The 14470-nt window shown below is 41.0% G+C and overlaps 3 protein-coding genes across 5 annotated transcripts; 2 read left to right on the forward strand and 1 right to left on the reverse strand.

Moving 5' to 3' along the window:
- The first annotated feature begins 40 nt into the window (after positions 1-40).
- Positions 41-4867, forward strand: tat (tyrosine aminotransferase). The gene is made up of 11 exons (XM_027009697.2): positions 41-308; positions 415-519; positions 659-726; positions 831-989; positions 1927-2065; positions 2248-2300; positions 3783-3935; positions 4029-4157; positions 4248-4331; positions 4535-4633; positions 4727-4867. The coding sequence occupies exons 1-11, from the start codon at positions 41-43 to the stop codon at positions 4865-4867; spliced, it is 1398 nt and encodes a 465-aa protein (XP_026865498.2).
- Positions 4868-6766: 1899 nt separating this feature from the next.
- On the forward strand, positions 6767-11461 carry zgc:56622 (uncharacterized protein LOC326033 homolog). 3 transcript variants are annotated; one of them, XM_027009677.2, is made up of 10 exons: positions 6767-7097; positions 7911-8081; positions 8372-8488; positions 8942-9019; positions 9096-9212; positions 9557-9669; positions 9883-9970; positions 10300-10383; positions 10549-10654; positions 10768-11461. In XM_027009677.2, the coding sequence occupies exons 1-9, from the start codon at positions 7008-7010 to the stop codon at positions 10603-10605; spliced, it is 915 nt and encodes a 304-aa protein (XP_026865478.1). In that variant the 5' UTR covers positions 6767-7007; the 3' UTR covers positions 10606-10654; positions 10768-11461. The 3 variants fall into 3 exon arrangements, with proteins under 3 accessions (XP_026865478.1, XP_026865477.1, XP_026865479.1); XM_027009676.2 differs by having other exon boundaries at positions 6796-7097; positions 10572-10654; XM_027009678.2 differs by having other exon boundaries at positions 6998-7097; positions 7936-8081; positions 10572-10654.
- Positions 10704-14470, reverse strand: klhl36 (kelch-like family member 36). The gene is made up of 5 exons (XM_027009675.2): positions 14369-14470; positions 13706-13789; positions 12526-13599; positions 12182-12339; positions 10704-12022 (listed from the first exon to the last, which is right to left on the reverse strand). The coding sequence occupies exons 1-5, from the start codon at positions 14369-14371 to the stop codon at positions 11440-11442; spliced, it is 1902 nt and encodes a 633-aa protein (XP_026865476.2). The 5' UTR covers positions 14372-14470; the 3' UTR covers positions 10704-11439.

A 14470-nucleotide genomic window follows, 5' to 3' on the forward strand; every position in this document is an offset into this window, starting at 1 on the left:
TGTATTTTTATTCGCTTTTACCAAAAGAAAAGTCGTTAAGATGACTGGCAACGGGGTTCTGAGCAATGACTTTTATGAAGATTCCGCCAACGCGCACGCAGTCAGTGAGAACGGTGTAAATCTGAACGCTGTCCATCTCATCAGCGCACAGCCTTCTGTCAGCCCTACAAAGCTAAAGTCTCGCAGGCAGCGATGGAACGTCAGACCCTCCGAAATGTCGAAGAACACGCTTAATCCCATCCGTGCTATTGTCGATGGCATGAAACTAACTCCAAACCCTCACAAATCCATGATCGCCCTATCCATTGGTATAACCGCGTAATACACTCCCACTGAATAGAAAGTGATAAAATAAGGTTAATTACTCGTCTGTCATTTCTTATATGTGTTTCTCCCGTATTTTTTGGCCACCAGGTGATCCTACTGTATTTGGAAACTTGCCTACAAGTGAAAGTGTTCTACAAGCAATGAAGGATGCTATAGATTCCCATAAATATAATGGATATGCCCCCTCAGTAGGTGAGACAATACAACTTGATCAGCCACAGGATGGATTCATTATATAAATAGCCAAGCAGTTCAGAAACCCAAATATTATAGTAGGCTGCTAACATGGCAAAATGCTATTGGTAATATCTCCCGTCTAAACATTGATCAGGTTACCAGAAAAGCAGAGAGGCTGTGGCAAACTTCTACAGCCAACCAGGTGCTCCTCTGGAGGCTAAGGTGAACTCCCTGTGCCAGTCTAATTGGCTATTATTTGGATGTATATTTATCAAAGTGTCAACAAATACAAAACTGTTCCTAATTCTGTCTTGTATCAACTACAGGATGTGGTCTTGACCAGTGGCTGTAGCCAGGCTATAGAGCTGGCCATTAGTGCATTATGTAACCCAGGAGACAACATCCTGGTTCCTTGCCCTGGATTCTCCCTCTACAAAACCATGGCAGTGTCTATGGGCATCCATGTCAAGCTGTACAACCTCCTGGTGAGTAACTCCAAATGACAAAATCCTGGAGTGTTTAACTGCAGATGAATTTTGCAGAGGGTTGGACAGAAGAAGCAAAGTGATGAAAAGGACCATGGTGTACATTGGGGAAGAAGTAAAAATGTTTAGCAATATTCAGTCAGGGAGCTTGTCTTTCTGCACTAATACTTTATGCCTTTAATTCTAGGAAATGAATGCTGGAGGGGTCATGTTAGGCAGGGTTCATAAAGGCCAGTGTGTGCATGTCAATGTGAAAACTCTGAGGTTTATGAGTCATTGTCATTAAGAACATTCCAGTCTACAAAGCCATACTGAACGTAATGGGTGTATCCCAATTGTACACACACACACAAATCTAAATAGTAAGGATTTGGCAGCTTAGTACATAAAATATATACTACTTCACTTTGTACTAACAGGAAGTGATGGAGTTGCTATGCCAACATACCTCATTATAAGATACAACTTGGTTAATTTGAGATTTTTCTTTAAATCAATGAAATAGAAATGGAACAATACCTTTTAATGTACTGTTTTAAGATAACAGATGTTCCTATAGAAGAGTGCTGCTATTTTCTTTTACTAACCTTACGTGTAAGCTCCAGTTTGCTTTTTAGACAGTTGTTTTTCTGTGAGGTAAACCACAATCTCCAAAAGTTTACCACAGTTAACAGTGATATTTCACATATAGGGTATGCACTGACGTCAATTATAAGACATGGATAAATAGGTAGTGTGAAAAGCGCTGTTACATCATAGCAGTTTGCTAAAACACAATGTGTTCTATAAGTAAATAGAGATGTCTACAATGTGCTGAATGGTAAAAATGTGATCTAACAGTGAACATTCAGGTTAACATCAGGTGTGGTGTGTTATACATGATCTCAAACATCAAATACATTTTAGAATGACTCTGTGTACCTCTGTGTGCCTTTAGCCAGAGAAGTCCTGGGAGACTGATCTGCAGCAGTTGGAGAGTCTGATTGATGACAAGACAACTTGCCTGATAATGAACAACCCTTCAAACCCCTGCGGCTCTGTATTTACCAAAACACACCTGTGTAATATTCTCTCCGGTGTGTGCAATGCAATTCTGTTCAATTCAGTTCAGTTCATTTTGTTACAACTCAATCAATATGATTATGCAACTCACTTTGTATTTGTACTCATCTCTATTGATGTATTTATTTGTATGTACAGTATGTATATACAGTATGTGTCCTATAATACTAACACATTTATTTCCTCTGTGGTCTAGTTGCCTCAAGACACTGCATCCCAATCCTTGCAGATGAGATTTATGGAGACATGGTGAGATATCCACATAAACACTGACTACAATAGGATTTTTAAGTCTTTGTGTTAGTTTGCTTTGTAACTGTTGTCATTTATACATAGTCAGTAGGCTATCAGTTGACTTGTAAGGTGGGAACTTCAGGGCTGAGCTGCAAGGTGCTGCCATCACAAGTACCATATAATACCAGCATGGCCTATTCTTAGTGACAGAGAAAGGGAGCTAGAAGAGGGCCAGGTGCTCAGGTCTATAGTGGACAGCCATTAGCTCTGCCCACCACAGTGTAGAAACACTGGCTGCATAAACATCTCTGTATCTCCAGGAGTCAGAGGAATGTGGTCGTTCCCTGTGACACTCTTAACGTCTTGGTTTCAGGAAAATAATGAATGAAAAAAAGCACAGGAAACTGGAGAAAAGCTTATTGGTGCCTCAGTAAAGAAGCACAGGAGAGTTCCTAAAATATACATTTATGGCATCAAGTCCTGTATCAAATCCTGGTGGGATGGAGTATATTGAGTAACATCACCTATTAACCTTGAATCAAATGTATTAACTACAGTGAGTCTCAGTAAAATGTATAAGCTTCAATTATGTGGCCATGTTCAGCTTTCGAGCTCTTGAAGGCTCAGAATAAAGGAAGGCACAATTATTACCATATTTTTACATTTCTGATCCAGGTCTGCTTAACATGGAGAGCAGGGGCCATTTGTTGTTGTTGTGAAACCTATAGTTTCCTCCCACAATGGCAGTGCAGTTTTCATTGCGTATGTTTGTGATTAGCACATATGTGAGGAGGAAGCTTGCCAAAACTGCAATTGTGGTGTCTCAGCCAATGAGATGTGGGGCCGATCCTCACGCCCAACATCAAGTCCAGCTTTAATGAGAGCCAGGCAGACAGCTGCAGGCACATATCTCTTTCTCATATACATACCTCAAATATATACGACACAGAAACACAGACGCATGTGCACATGTACACAGCCTCGAAGCTGCAGAATGCTGTGCCATGACTGCCAGTGTTATGCTGTGATAATGCAGTACTGCTGAGGGTCCTCTCTCTCTGCTTAACAGATCAACAGGACTATTTAAACTATATTAAGCCTGAATGAAAAGAATGAACCATGTGTTGCCTTCTCTCTCTCGCTACCTTTCCTCATTCTGTCTGTGTCCCTTTTCCTCTTCTGTTATTTATTATATCTCACTTATTGCATCTATGGCAAACCCATGAGTGTAGATAAGGGACCACAAAATATTAACCTTTAAAATCTTGACTATAATTTTTTTCTGAATAAAAAAGTGTTCTCCTCTAACTAAAGGTTGTTACATTGTTTCTTTTATTTTAAATTTAGCTACATATTGCTTTTTTATTACAAAGTGTTATATTCTCTATTAATATTGTGTAATATGATGTCCATTTCTTATGACAAGAAGCATGCTGATATGTGTATTGCAAAATATTGTAGTGAACATGTCTATGATGTGTTTTTATAATCACTCAGGTCTTTCCTGATTGTGAGTTCCATTCTCTGGCCCCTCTGACCAGAGATGTGCCAATACTGTCCTGTGGAGGGCTCGCTAAGCGCTGGCTTGTGCCTGGTTGGAGGATGGGCTGGATCCTCATCCATGATCGTAATAATGTCTTTGGACCAGAGGTACGCTAATCCACACCACTTCCTTATTTGGTCACAGTAAAGACATGGCATTCTAATTTCACCTTCCATATTTCCACCTGATTGTCTCCTAAGATCCGAGAAGCTCTTGTGAGGCTCAGCCAACGCATTTTGGGTGCCTGCACTGTTGTCCAGGGGGCCCTAGAAAGCATATTAAACAGTACCCCAGCAGAGTTCTACCAAAATACCATCAGCTTTCTAAAGGTATGAAAATCAATGTGTCTCACTGGAAGATGGGTGATGTGTTGAGGTGTGAACATGGCTTTCTAATAGTCCAACTGTCCCCTCCTCTAGTCCAACTCAGAGATTTGTTTCTATGAGTTGTCAACCATTCCTGGACTGACACCAGTGATGCCATCTGGAGCAATGTACCTCATGGTAAGCTTTGTATTCTTTGTGTTCCAGTAAATGGTAATATAAATTTCTTAACAATTGGGGAATAAAAATTAAGCCATTTATAGAAGGCTGTGAAACTGACCTTGGTCATCAGTTATATTTCATTTCTACATATTGTTAGCTTGTCAGTTTTACAGCGACTTGTGCTTTGCAGCTTAATGGTATGCATCTGTGCCCAACTTTAGGTTGGAATTGAAATGGAACACTTTCCAGAATTCCAAAATGATGTGGAATTTACCGAGCGGCTGGTCACAGAGGAGTCTGTGTTCTGCTTACCTGCCACGGTACCTCGTTTCATAGTCTGTTCTACATTTATCTAAACTACCATCAGTTTGATGTCTGTTCATATACATGATGTATATCTCTTACATCATCAGGCATTTGAATACCCAAACTTCTTCCGGATAGTGGTGACTGTTCCAGAGGAAATGCTTTTGGAGGCGTGTGGCCGAATCAAGGAGTTCTGTGTGCACCACTACAGACATCTGAGCCAAGGCAGCAATGACCTGGACCAGTGAACAAACACATAAACAAACAAACAACCCCCACAAAAAAGCAAAATGAAAGAGGACAGATTTAGGTGTTAACATGGGTGTTTACAGAAACCAAAGTTTTATGTAGAAAGGGGAGAAGAACCTAAGGATGGTTTGAATTGTTATCCCTTCTTTTAAGGAATGTTTTTGGCAATATTTATATTTGCATGGGTCAGTTAAAGTATCTAGTGTAAAACTTGTTATAATCATTGTAAACTATGCTGATTTATCTTGTATATAGCATTATGTTGCTTCAAATCCATTCTGAGAGGACACATGGCACTCAAAGTCGGTCACTGTGTTAGCTCACTGGAAGCTACAAACACGCCTGTTGGATTTTAGTTTTGATATAGTGTTATCTATATCCTCTACAATGCAGAGTGCCTATACCTGATTCTATGAACATTACTTACTGAAATTATTATTAGTGTAATAACTTTCTTTGCATGCTCAGTCATATAACAACAGCCTTTTGTAGTCAGTTCAATTCCAGTGTGCATGCGTGTGTATGAATTAATTATATATATATATATATATATATATATATATATAAAATAACCTACATACTGGAATTATATAATTATATACCAACTATTTAAATAAAGTTTTTGTAAGAGAAATCCTTAGTAATGGATCAAGTCTTTGCTGTCATTTTAAGTGCTACTGTGAGAGAACACAAGCAGATCTGAGCACAGAATAACTAGATACTATTATGTTATATTTTATGCTACTATATCAGATATTATGCACAATTACCAATGATACATATATTTGGTTGGCTGGAAACTTTATATTAATAGTAATTATGTTTATCTATTTTAATTATGGGTTTATTATATATAATTACATCTGGGATTTGTATATTCTTGCAAAAAACCCAAATACTACTCCTAAATTACTCAAGAATGTAAATATTTAGGAAGTTCCAATCTCCTGGGATCCTTGAGGACAGTAAGTGTACACATGTATATTCTACACACGTAAAGGCAATCAAAAATGATCAGGGATATGCCAATGAACAGGAAGGGTTAGAAATCTTCAACTGAGATTTCTCCTTAATTAAAAATGTATCCCTTGAATCACTAACTAGGTTCTGACATGTTCAGGCTAACCTGACACCCAGCCTTGAAAACATCTATATACCTACTTGCTGACAAATCATTATGTAAGGCTTCTACCCATATTCCCTATGCCCTGCAGTCAGATGCACTTGGCTTTGTGGCCAGTAACCTTTTCAGTGAAGTTAATAAGTTTGTGATTTGTGTGTGCACCTGTCTGGAAGTTCTGTCAAGTCAGTAAAAGGAAAAACCTGGATTTCTGAAAATGCAATGGTCTTGTAGTTGTTACAGGTATACTAGATCAGCATTGCCATGCTGTGCTGCTAGAGGTCTAGTCTAAAACATTTTGATCTAGCTGCTGTAAATCACTAAACCAGAATATGGCCGGTGTCTTTTCTAGGCAAAACATTTTTGCAATAAAGTCTCTTGTTATGGTATCATACAAGACAAAATATGGCATTGGTTTTTGAAATTAGAGAAAACATGTGACTTCAAAGAACTCTGGTGCCCTCTGCTGACTAATTTAGGAATTGTGCAAAGAAAGAATAGACCTGAGGGTTTTAAACATGGGAAGGGTTTTGATTAAGAAGATTAAGATTTTGTCTTTGGCAATAATCATACAATTGTGCTGAAATATGTTTTTGGAGAGAGTGAGAGAAAAAGAGAGAGAAAACTTAACTTCCTGATTTTACTATTGTTTTGAGGAAATGGGGGTGTTTGTCACACGAGCTTTGATGTTAAGGTCACTTTCCTCTGTTTTATCAACAGACGATACCACAATAGTGGTAAACAACACACAGGCTCTTGCACATACACGAATGCGTGTACCCACAGGAATACACATGCATATGCAAGTGCACATAGGTGCGCACACACACGCTCACGCACACAGTAAGGTTCAATGATTAACTGTAAAGATAAAGAAAGATTAGGCAGCAGGGAGGTGCAGTGAAGCAGAGAAGAGCAAGAAAGTGAAAGACAGAAAGAAACATATTGGAGGAAACATAGGAAGGACAAGCCAGCCTACTGATTTGGCATTTGTTCGAAGTTACAAAAATCGTTCCCACATGGATTATCGCAGCGAACAGCCCAGGAAAATAGAGCTAAATGATGGCAGCTTTATGCCTCTTCTGGGGCTGGGGACATGGAGGGGAAAGGTAACACTGCATTTTTCTAACCTCTTTCTACGAGACTCTGCATTTACATTTAATGTCAAACCATCATGTATCTCTGCTATTCTTGCTGTAATGTAGTTCATTTAGTTTTTCAACTTGGTGGATGGTTCTGTTCTTAGAACAGAGTGTGCCGATGGTTTTGCCAATACACGGTTATCCATCAAACTGGGCAGTTTATGAGTTTGCAAACCTCTCTAACTCTAAGGCATTTAAAATCCACCTTGAAGGACTTTACCCACCTGGTGACAAGCAAGTGAATGATCATCCTTAGTTAGAAAAGTAAAATCTAAAATTGTGGGAAAGTCATGGTAGAAAAAGTAAACAGAAAAAAAGTACATATCAAGTAATATTCCTTATTTTTATAAGTCTGTAAGACTATCCCTTATCCCTAAGTGACTTGAGAAAGAATGCAGACATGAATATAGACAACATTTTGGTCAAATATAATAGTGGATTATAGACTAACCTGAAGGATTCACTTGCTGGACTCCCTCTGGTCTGTGCAACAACAGATGACAACTGTTGTTTTGTTTGATGTTGAAGACAAGTAATCCAATTAATAGATAAAGAAACAGGTTTTTGAATATGCACATCATGTACCAAGAAAAAATTCAGTTGAGCTTTAGTCACTCAAAATATAAGTAATGTATGTAGAGTAGCTATGTAAGTGAGTATATTCTCAAAGTAACCTTTGAAGTATATAAGTACGAGTCTGTAATAGAAGTTTGCTCCTCTCCATATCTTACTATGTAGAGTGAAACTGAGGCTCTCACTGTTTTATTGCATGATGATCAGAACACAAGTTCCGATCTGTGTCAAGGAGCAGCTGAGACAGCCATAGCGGCTGGCTACCGTCTCCTGGACACAGCCTACAGCTATCAGAACGAGCTGGAACTGGGTAGGGCCCTACACTCCAAGATGCAGCAGGGCATTATTCGCCGGCAGGACATGTTCATCGTGAGTAAGGTGAGGTAGCCTCCCAATGGTCTGCTGTGGTGGCTATACTATGCCTATTATAGTCCAAGGAGGCCCGAGTTGATAAAGCACACCTAACATTAGAAAAACCTTAGAAAAAATATCTCTCTGCACCACCTTTGACCTAGTCGACCAAGACACTGCTTGCTCCTTTGGCATCCTGAGTGAGTCACGGGGTTATTAATGTCTGATTATCCCTGATATCTCCTTGAGACCCCTGGTAAAAGCTGGAGCATCTAAGCAGGCAGACTAACGAAGAATCTCCACTTTGTTTCATGAAGCTGTGGTGCACTCATCATGCCCCTGAGGACATCCCTCTGTGCCTGAATAAATCTCTCAGTGATCTACAGCTGGACTACCTGGACCTGTACCTAGTGCACTTCCCTGTGGGACTCCAGGTTACACAGTAGCACTGCATGCAATCACCTGAGGTCAAGTGCAAATCACTAAGTGCAAAGCATTATTAGGTAGAACCTTATGTTTTGCGTCAAGCTGAATGGGAGCAATAGATGGAAGAATACCAAATGTCAACATTTTATTTCAGTTCAAAATGGTCAAATATTTAAATTTGTGTTAAAGAACTCTACCAACAATCTGTAGTAATACCACAGCAACATTCTAATTATAAAGTTTGCAAATACAAATCAATCTTCGTGATTGGTTGACCCCAAGATAAACAGTAGTCACAAAGTCTTTGTTTAATTGTTGAGCATCAACGCTTCAACTTTCTGTGTATGTATATGTAACAAATAATTTGTTATCCAGAGGTTAATCCATGGCTTGTGACCATGTTTACTTCAAACACTAGAATAAAGTTGTTAATGGTTAGCTTGCTCTTTTTCCACCCATAGAAAGTTGGTAATGAGCTTTTTCCAATGAAGGATGGAGAGATTGTCATGTCTGACATTGACTACGTGGATGTGTGGAAGGTAAGAAGATGTACCTGTAAACAGTAAAACTCAAACTGCTTATAAATCATTAAGAATGACTGCATGTTTACTTCAGGGGATGGAGGCTCTGAAGGCCTCTGGAAAAGTGAAGAGTATTGGTGTGTCCAACTTCTCAGTCCAACAGCTTGAGAGGCTGTTGTCTGTGGCTAAAGTTCCGCCAGCCGTAAATCAGGTACTAAAACATTTTAGAGAACAATAAACTATTGTGGCTCACATACGGGTCCAAATTTCCTTTTATGAAAACTACTGGTATGAACATGTCAAATAACAATAGGTGTCATGCATTTTATAAATGACATGTAAATTTAAAACAGAATCTAGACTTATTGCTGGTCAGAGTAGCTGAGTGTTATACCTCTACCAACTGTGTGTTTTAAGACAATTCTTTTTTTAGCAAAAGATGCTGTTCTTAAATTGTCCATGCATGATATGCAAATCTTTTTTCCATGCAATATATAACCAATGACTATCCACACCAGCCCAATTCAACTTTCAGTAGAATTGTTTCATCTGTAGGTAGAACTTCATCCTTACCTCGTGCAGTCTGACCTGATTAAATACTGTAAGTCGAAGAACATTTCCCTCACAGCATACAGTCCCTTTGGCTCACCAGGAAGACCTCAAGACCTGTGAGTTCATTATTTAACAACAATTGGCTTGATTATTTGATATGAATTGATATTTGATCATAAAGGCTAAGATGAAAGATGCTGCACGATGTCACACTCCACCTTATCAAACAGTAAAGCTGGAATCTTCTTAATAACCTTTACGCATAATGACCGTTGCACACTGATCTGGTTCTGTAGTAATCAAACTCTTATCTAATCCCCTTCGTGCAGTCATAAAGGAGACAAAGATCCTGAAAAGCTCCTGGCAGATCCTGTGGTTGGGGAGATTGCTGTAAAACACAGGCGAACTCCCGCCCAGGTCATACATTTACGGTATTCAGCCGTTGTCTAGAATGACTTACAGAGGTGCTCTGTAGTCTCTACCATAAACATATCCTCATGCTGGCTTAAGTAGGTTAGTGTCAAGAATACTATATAGCTCAAGCAGTCAAGGCAGAAAGAAGACATAAAATGCTTTTTTTTTCCTTCCATATTTCATATTTCCATATTTCCATATTCCAGTGTTCAGGTCATATCGCCTCTAACATAAAGACAGAAGATATGTGTTTGGGTGTATTAATGTCTATATGGATTCCAGTGTACACATAATAGTGACTAAATATCTTGAACCTTGGGTTTTGTTTCCAGGTTTTACTGAGGTATCATATTGAACAGAATATTGCAGTGATTCCCAAAAGTGTTAAACCCAATCACATTTTGGAAAACACCAAGGTAACTCATTTTCCCTTTTATATTAACACAGAAAATTAAAAAGCCCGGAGTACTGTAATGTGGCTAAAGATAACTGTGTACAGTAAGACTATTTCCACAGCACCCTGCTAACTACATGGTACGTTCATAATAAACGTATTGGTGAGCTCCTGCATTTTGGTCCAGAGTAATGTATGGCATGAATGCAGATCTTTGACTTCGTCCTGGATGAGGAGGATATGAATGCTCTCAGGTCACTCAATCGTGACTGGAAGGCCTGTACCTTAGAACAGTAAGAGCATGCACTTCTCACACATGCAGCAGTTAAACCACTTCCACAGTGTGGCCCAAAGGAGCAAAGCATGTTTATTTACATAGTTGTCAATGGTGCATTTTGTTCCTCAGGGTGAAGTCTCATCCTTTCTACCCGTTTAAGTGAAAAGTTGTTAGCCCTGGGTGGTAGCAAGGGAATATACACTGCTACTGCTCCAATCAAATTAACGATCTGCTTGGCAAATAAAAGGAATTAAGTGACACAGAAGAGAGCTATTTACCTAATGTTAGTGCTAAACTGTGATTGTGACTGAAAAGCTGAGGCTCTTGGAGACCCTGTGTGAATTCTGAGTGAATAAAGCCTTTCTAACAACAATCTGTCACATTTTTAATACTATACTGAAAATGACTGACCATGTTAGTCCACATATATAACAAGTTGTCTGAAAAGCTAAATGCACAAGCAAGCATTTTACATATTAGTAATTTTGTGCTATGAAAAATTCACCAGGAGCTTGAGTGGCATAACAAAGCATTAATCGTACAGATAGGATAGTTCACCGTACTCTTTTAAAGGACTGGAAAGGCACCTTTGACATGGCTGCATATTGAGATGATCTGTATATTACTGCAGCCAGTACATTCAGAAATCACTGAATATAGCACTCTGAGCCATTCCACCTTCTCAATCAGCAGTTCACAGACACTGGTCAGCTTATGCCCTTACTGTTGCAATCTGCATGTTGAGTAGATAAACACACCTACCCTTAGGGCACTTTATGAAATACCAATGTCCTCCTATAGTCACCTGTCCTGTCCTTGACTGGCATTCTGCTTGTCACCCCCCTTCGGTCTTGTCCTGTCCTGTTCTGGGCTGCAGGACTGCTGAGGCCGAACAGTGCACACACAAGCTGAGGCCCCTGCAATGTACCTGGGCAGGCAAGGCCCAATCACCCACTGGCCCTTTTCTGGAATGAACACTTGAGTGTCCTCTGAGAAGTCCATGTGCTCCCAGGTGTAGCCTCCCATCACATAGATCTTCCCGCCACATACCGCTACCGCTGCCTCGCTGTTGGGAATGCGCAGCGGGGCCACCCTGCTCCACTGCTCCGTCTGTGGGTCAAAGGCCTCCACCTCTAGCACGTCGAAGCGTTCCATACTGTCCTCGTGGTCGTCACTGCCCCCAATAGCATAGATTTTGTCCTGTAGTGAGGCCATGCAGTGCCACCCTCGAGCCAGGGTCATGGCCTGCCTCTCTGTCCACGAGTCCCCAGCACTGGGATCATAACTTAGCATGTCACGCCGGTAAGGGCCGATCTGATAGTCATGGCCTCCTGAGATATACACTACACCTTTGTGCATGGTACCTGCATGGCCATATGTGAATCTAAAGAGACAAAAAAATCGGAGTGTAATTGTGTAATAGCTGCAAAGGAAATGCAGTCATTAATGTCCAATCATTAAATGCTATTAACAACAATAATTATTATTAGGTTGTTATGTTTCTTTCAATGAGCTTTCACCAATGATTTTAAAATGAGATAACCTGGGCAATCCTGCTACATAGGTCCAGTAATCCTCAACAGGATGGTAGACTTCAACAGAGGACAGTGCCCCACTGTCATTGCGGCCCCCAACAGCAATCAGAAACTGCCCCATGGTGCCAAGATAGAAATCCACCCGCCGCTGATTCATAGGAGCACCCTATGGAAAAAGAACTTACAAGACTTATACACTGAAGTAATGTACTCTAGAAATCAAATAACAGCTAGACATTTTATAGCAAAATCTTAAACCTTCTTCATGCAGGTATCTATCTTGTACTACCTTGCCCATTTTGTTGTGACAATTTAAACTGAATGTCTTGTGAGACTGTCAGGAACCAATTACCTTAACCCACGTGTTGTTTCGGGGGTCATATCTGTAGAGAAGGTTACTTGCAGCCCCTCCCCCATTGTCCCGTGAAGAGCTTCCCCCAGCGATGAAGATGAACCCTCCCAGCACAGTCACACAGTGGTGGCTCCTCTGAGCCGGCAGCTGGGTCTCCACCAACCATGCACCCGCTTCTGCGTCCAGCCAGCACACTTCGGTGCTCAGCTCCTCCCCGCGTTCATACACCTCCCCTCCAACCAGCAGGAGGCGCTCCACTCCTCCTCTCAGGCCAGAGAGGACAGTCTGCAGCACGGGCTGGGCACTGATGCGGGCGTGGTAGCCCAGCGCCTCCTCCACAAGGGCCTCACAGCTGGAGTCCAATGGCAGCAGTGCACGCATAGCCGGCAATACACGTTCCGCCAGGTCCTCTGGTGGGATCAGGGCGAAACGGACATTGGAGAGGAGCTGGTGGGCGAATGCCAGCCGCTCGTGTATGTGGCTCAGCCACTGCAGTGCAGCCTGCAGCAGGGTCTGTTCGCTCTCATGCTGCACATGCTCACTTGACAGATAAGAGCACAGCTTAGACAAGCGCATGGCCCTCATGAACTCAGGCGTGAAAGAGAGTGTGGCAAATCGCTCCAGGATGAAGCGATCTATGAAGGTATCCAGCCTATCCAGGCTGTAAAGTAGGGCCAGCTCCTGCAGATACAGGTAGTTCTCTTCATTCACCTCCTTCTCCAAGTACTGGCAGCAGAAATCCACAGCCCGCCACATCTGCAACAGGTGAGCAGTTTCCAGCACGGAGTCGATGTTTCCGCCATCCAGAGGCAGCTCACCACTATACAGGAAATCCACAACTGCTTTCACACCAACGTAGGAGGCGCCCACCAGCTCCACCTCAGTCTGACGCTCCTCTCGCATGCCCAAAGTAAACATGGCCTGGAAATAAGGGCTGGAGACCGCTAGTAGGGCCCGGTGCGCAAGTACACGCTGCTCGTTAGCCACCAAGATTACATCACATAGCTGACCACACTCTCTCTGTTCATTCAAACCCTGCAGAAGGTAGCTTGCTTGGTCTGCCCATCGATATACCTGCCACAAGCAAAGGGGTGATACTGGTGGTGCATACCTTTTGAAAATAACTGTTAAATTAAACGTCGGGTGTTTGAACATTGTCTCCTTGCGGATAAATGCATACCTTTGAAGACTCGCTGATTCGGTGTGGGCGTGAAAGACGGGCCTGCTTCCCACCGTCCATTGTGTCATCTCCCTCTAATACTATCTATAAAATGATGGGATTATTCCAAAAGTTTGAAACGCACTGACCACATATGCATATATACACACACATATTTTATACATACTACTTAAATAGCTCTATATGGTTCTCAAATATGCTCTTCAAGTTTGTCGTTAATTTAGCAGGCTACAAATCCTGCAACTAAAGAGCTAACCTACTTATTTAGCCTAGCTAAGCTAACTATGCTAAGATAGCCATTTAACATGCTTTCTGTAAAGTCAAGATAGAGTTAAGTACCGAGCTAGCTGGCTAGATACCTAACTAACAGCTAGAGGTGTAAGGAAGCCTGGAAGCAAACGAACTGGCAATTGCAAATAGTTTAATCATACACAACCTTAAGGCAAAAACAATAATGACAAGCCATAACCGTAACAAAATGTAGTTAACTATTTAGATTATTAGCGAGCTAGCTAAGCTAGTATAGTGGTGTTAGCTAGCTGTCACAATAGGTAACCAAGCTAATTCAACAGCTAGCTAGGTAGCTAGATAGAAGAGACCTGGTGATGTTTTCTCTACCACATTGAAGACAATAAAAGCATAAAAGAAAAGTAATCACAGTACCATTCTGCCATATTGTTCGTGTGGAAATTATTGTTTTAAATCCTTATAATTATTATGGCATTAATAATATGGAGTGTAAAGTAAACGAAGTTTACGTCAATG

The sequence above is a fragment of the Electrophorus electricus genome, chromosome 4 (assembly GCF_013358815.1).
Source record: "Electrophorus electricus isolate fEleEle1 chromosome 4, fEleEle1.pri, whole genome shotgun sequence".
Classification (NCBI taxonomy): domain Eukaryota; kingdom Metazoa; phylum Chordata; class Actinopteri; order Gymnotiformes; family Gymnotidae; genus Electrophorus; species Electrophorus electricus.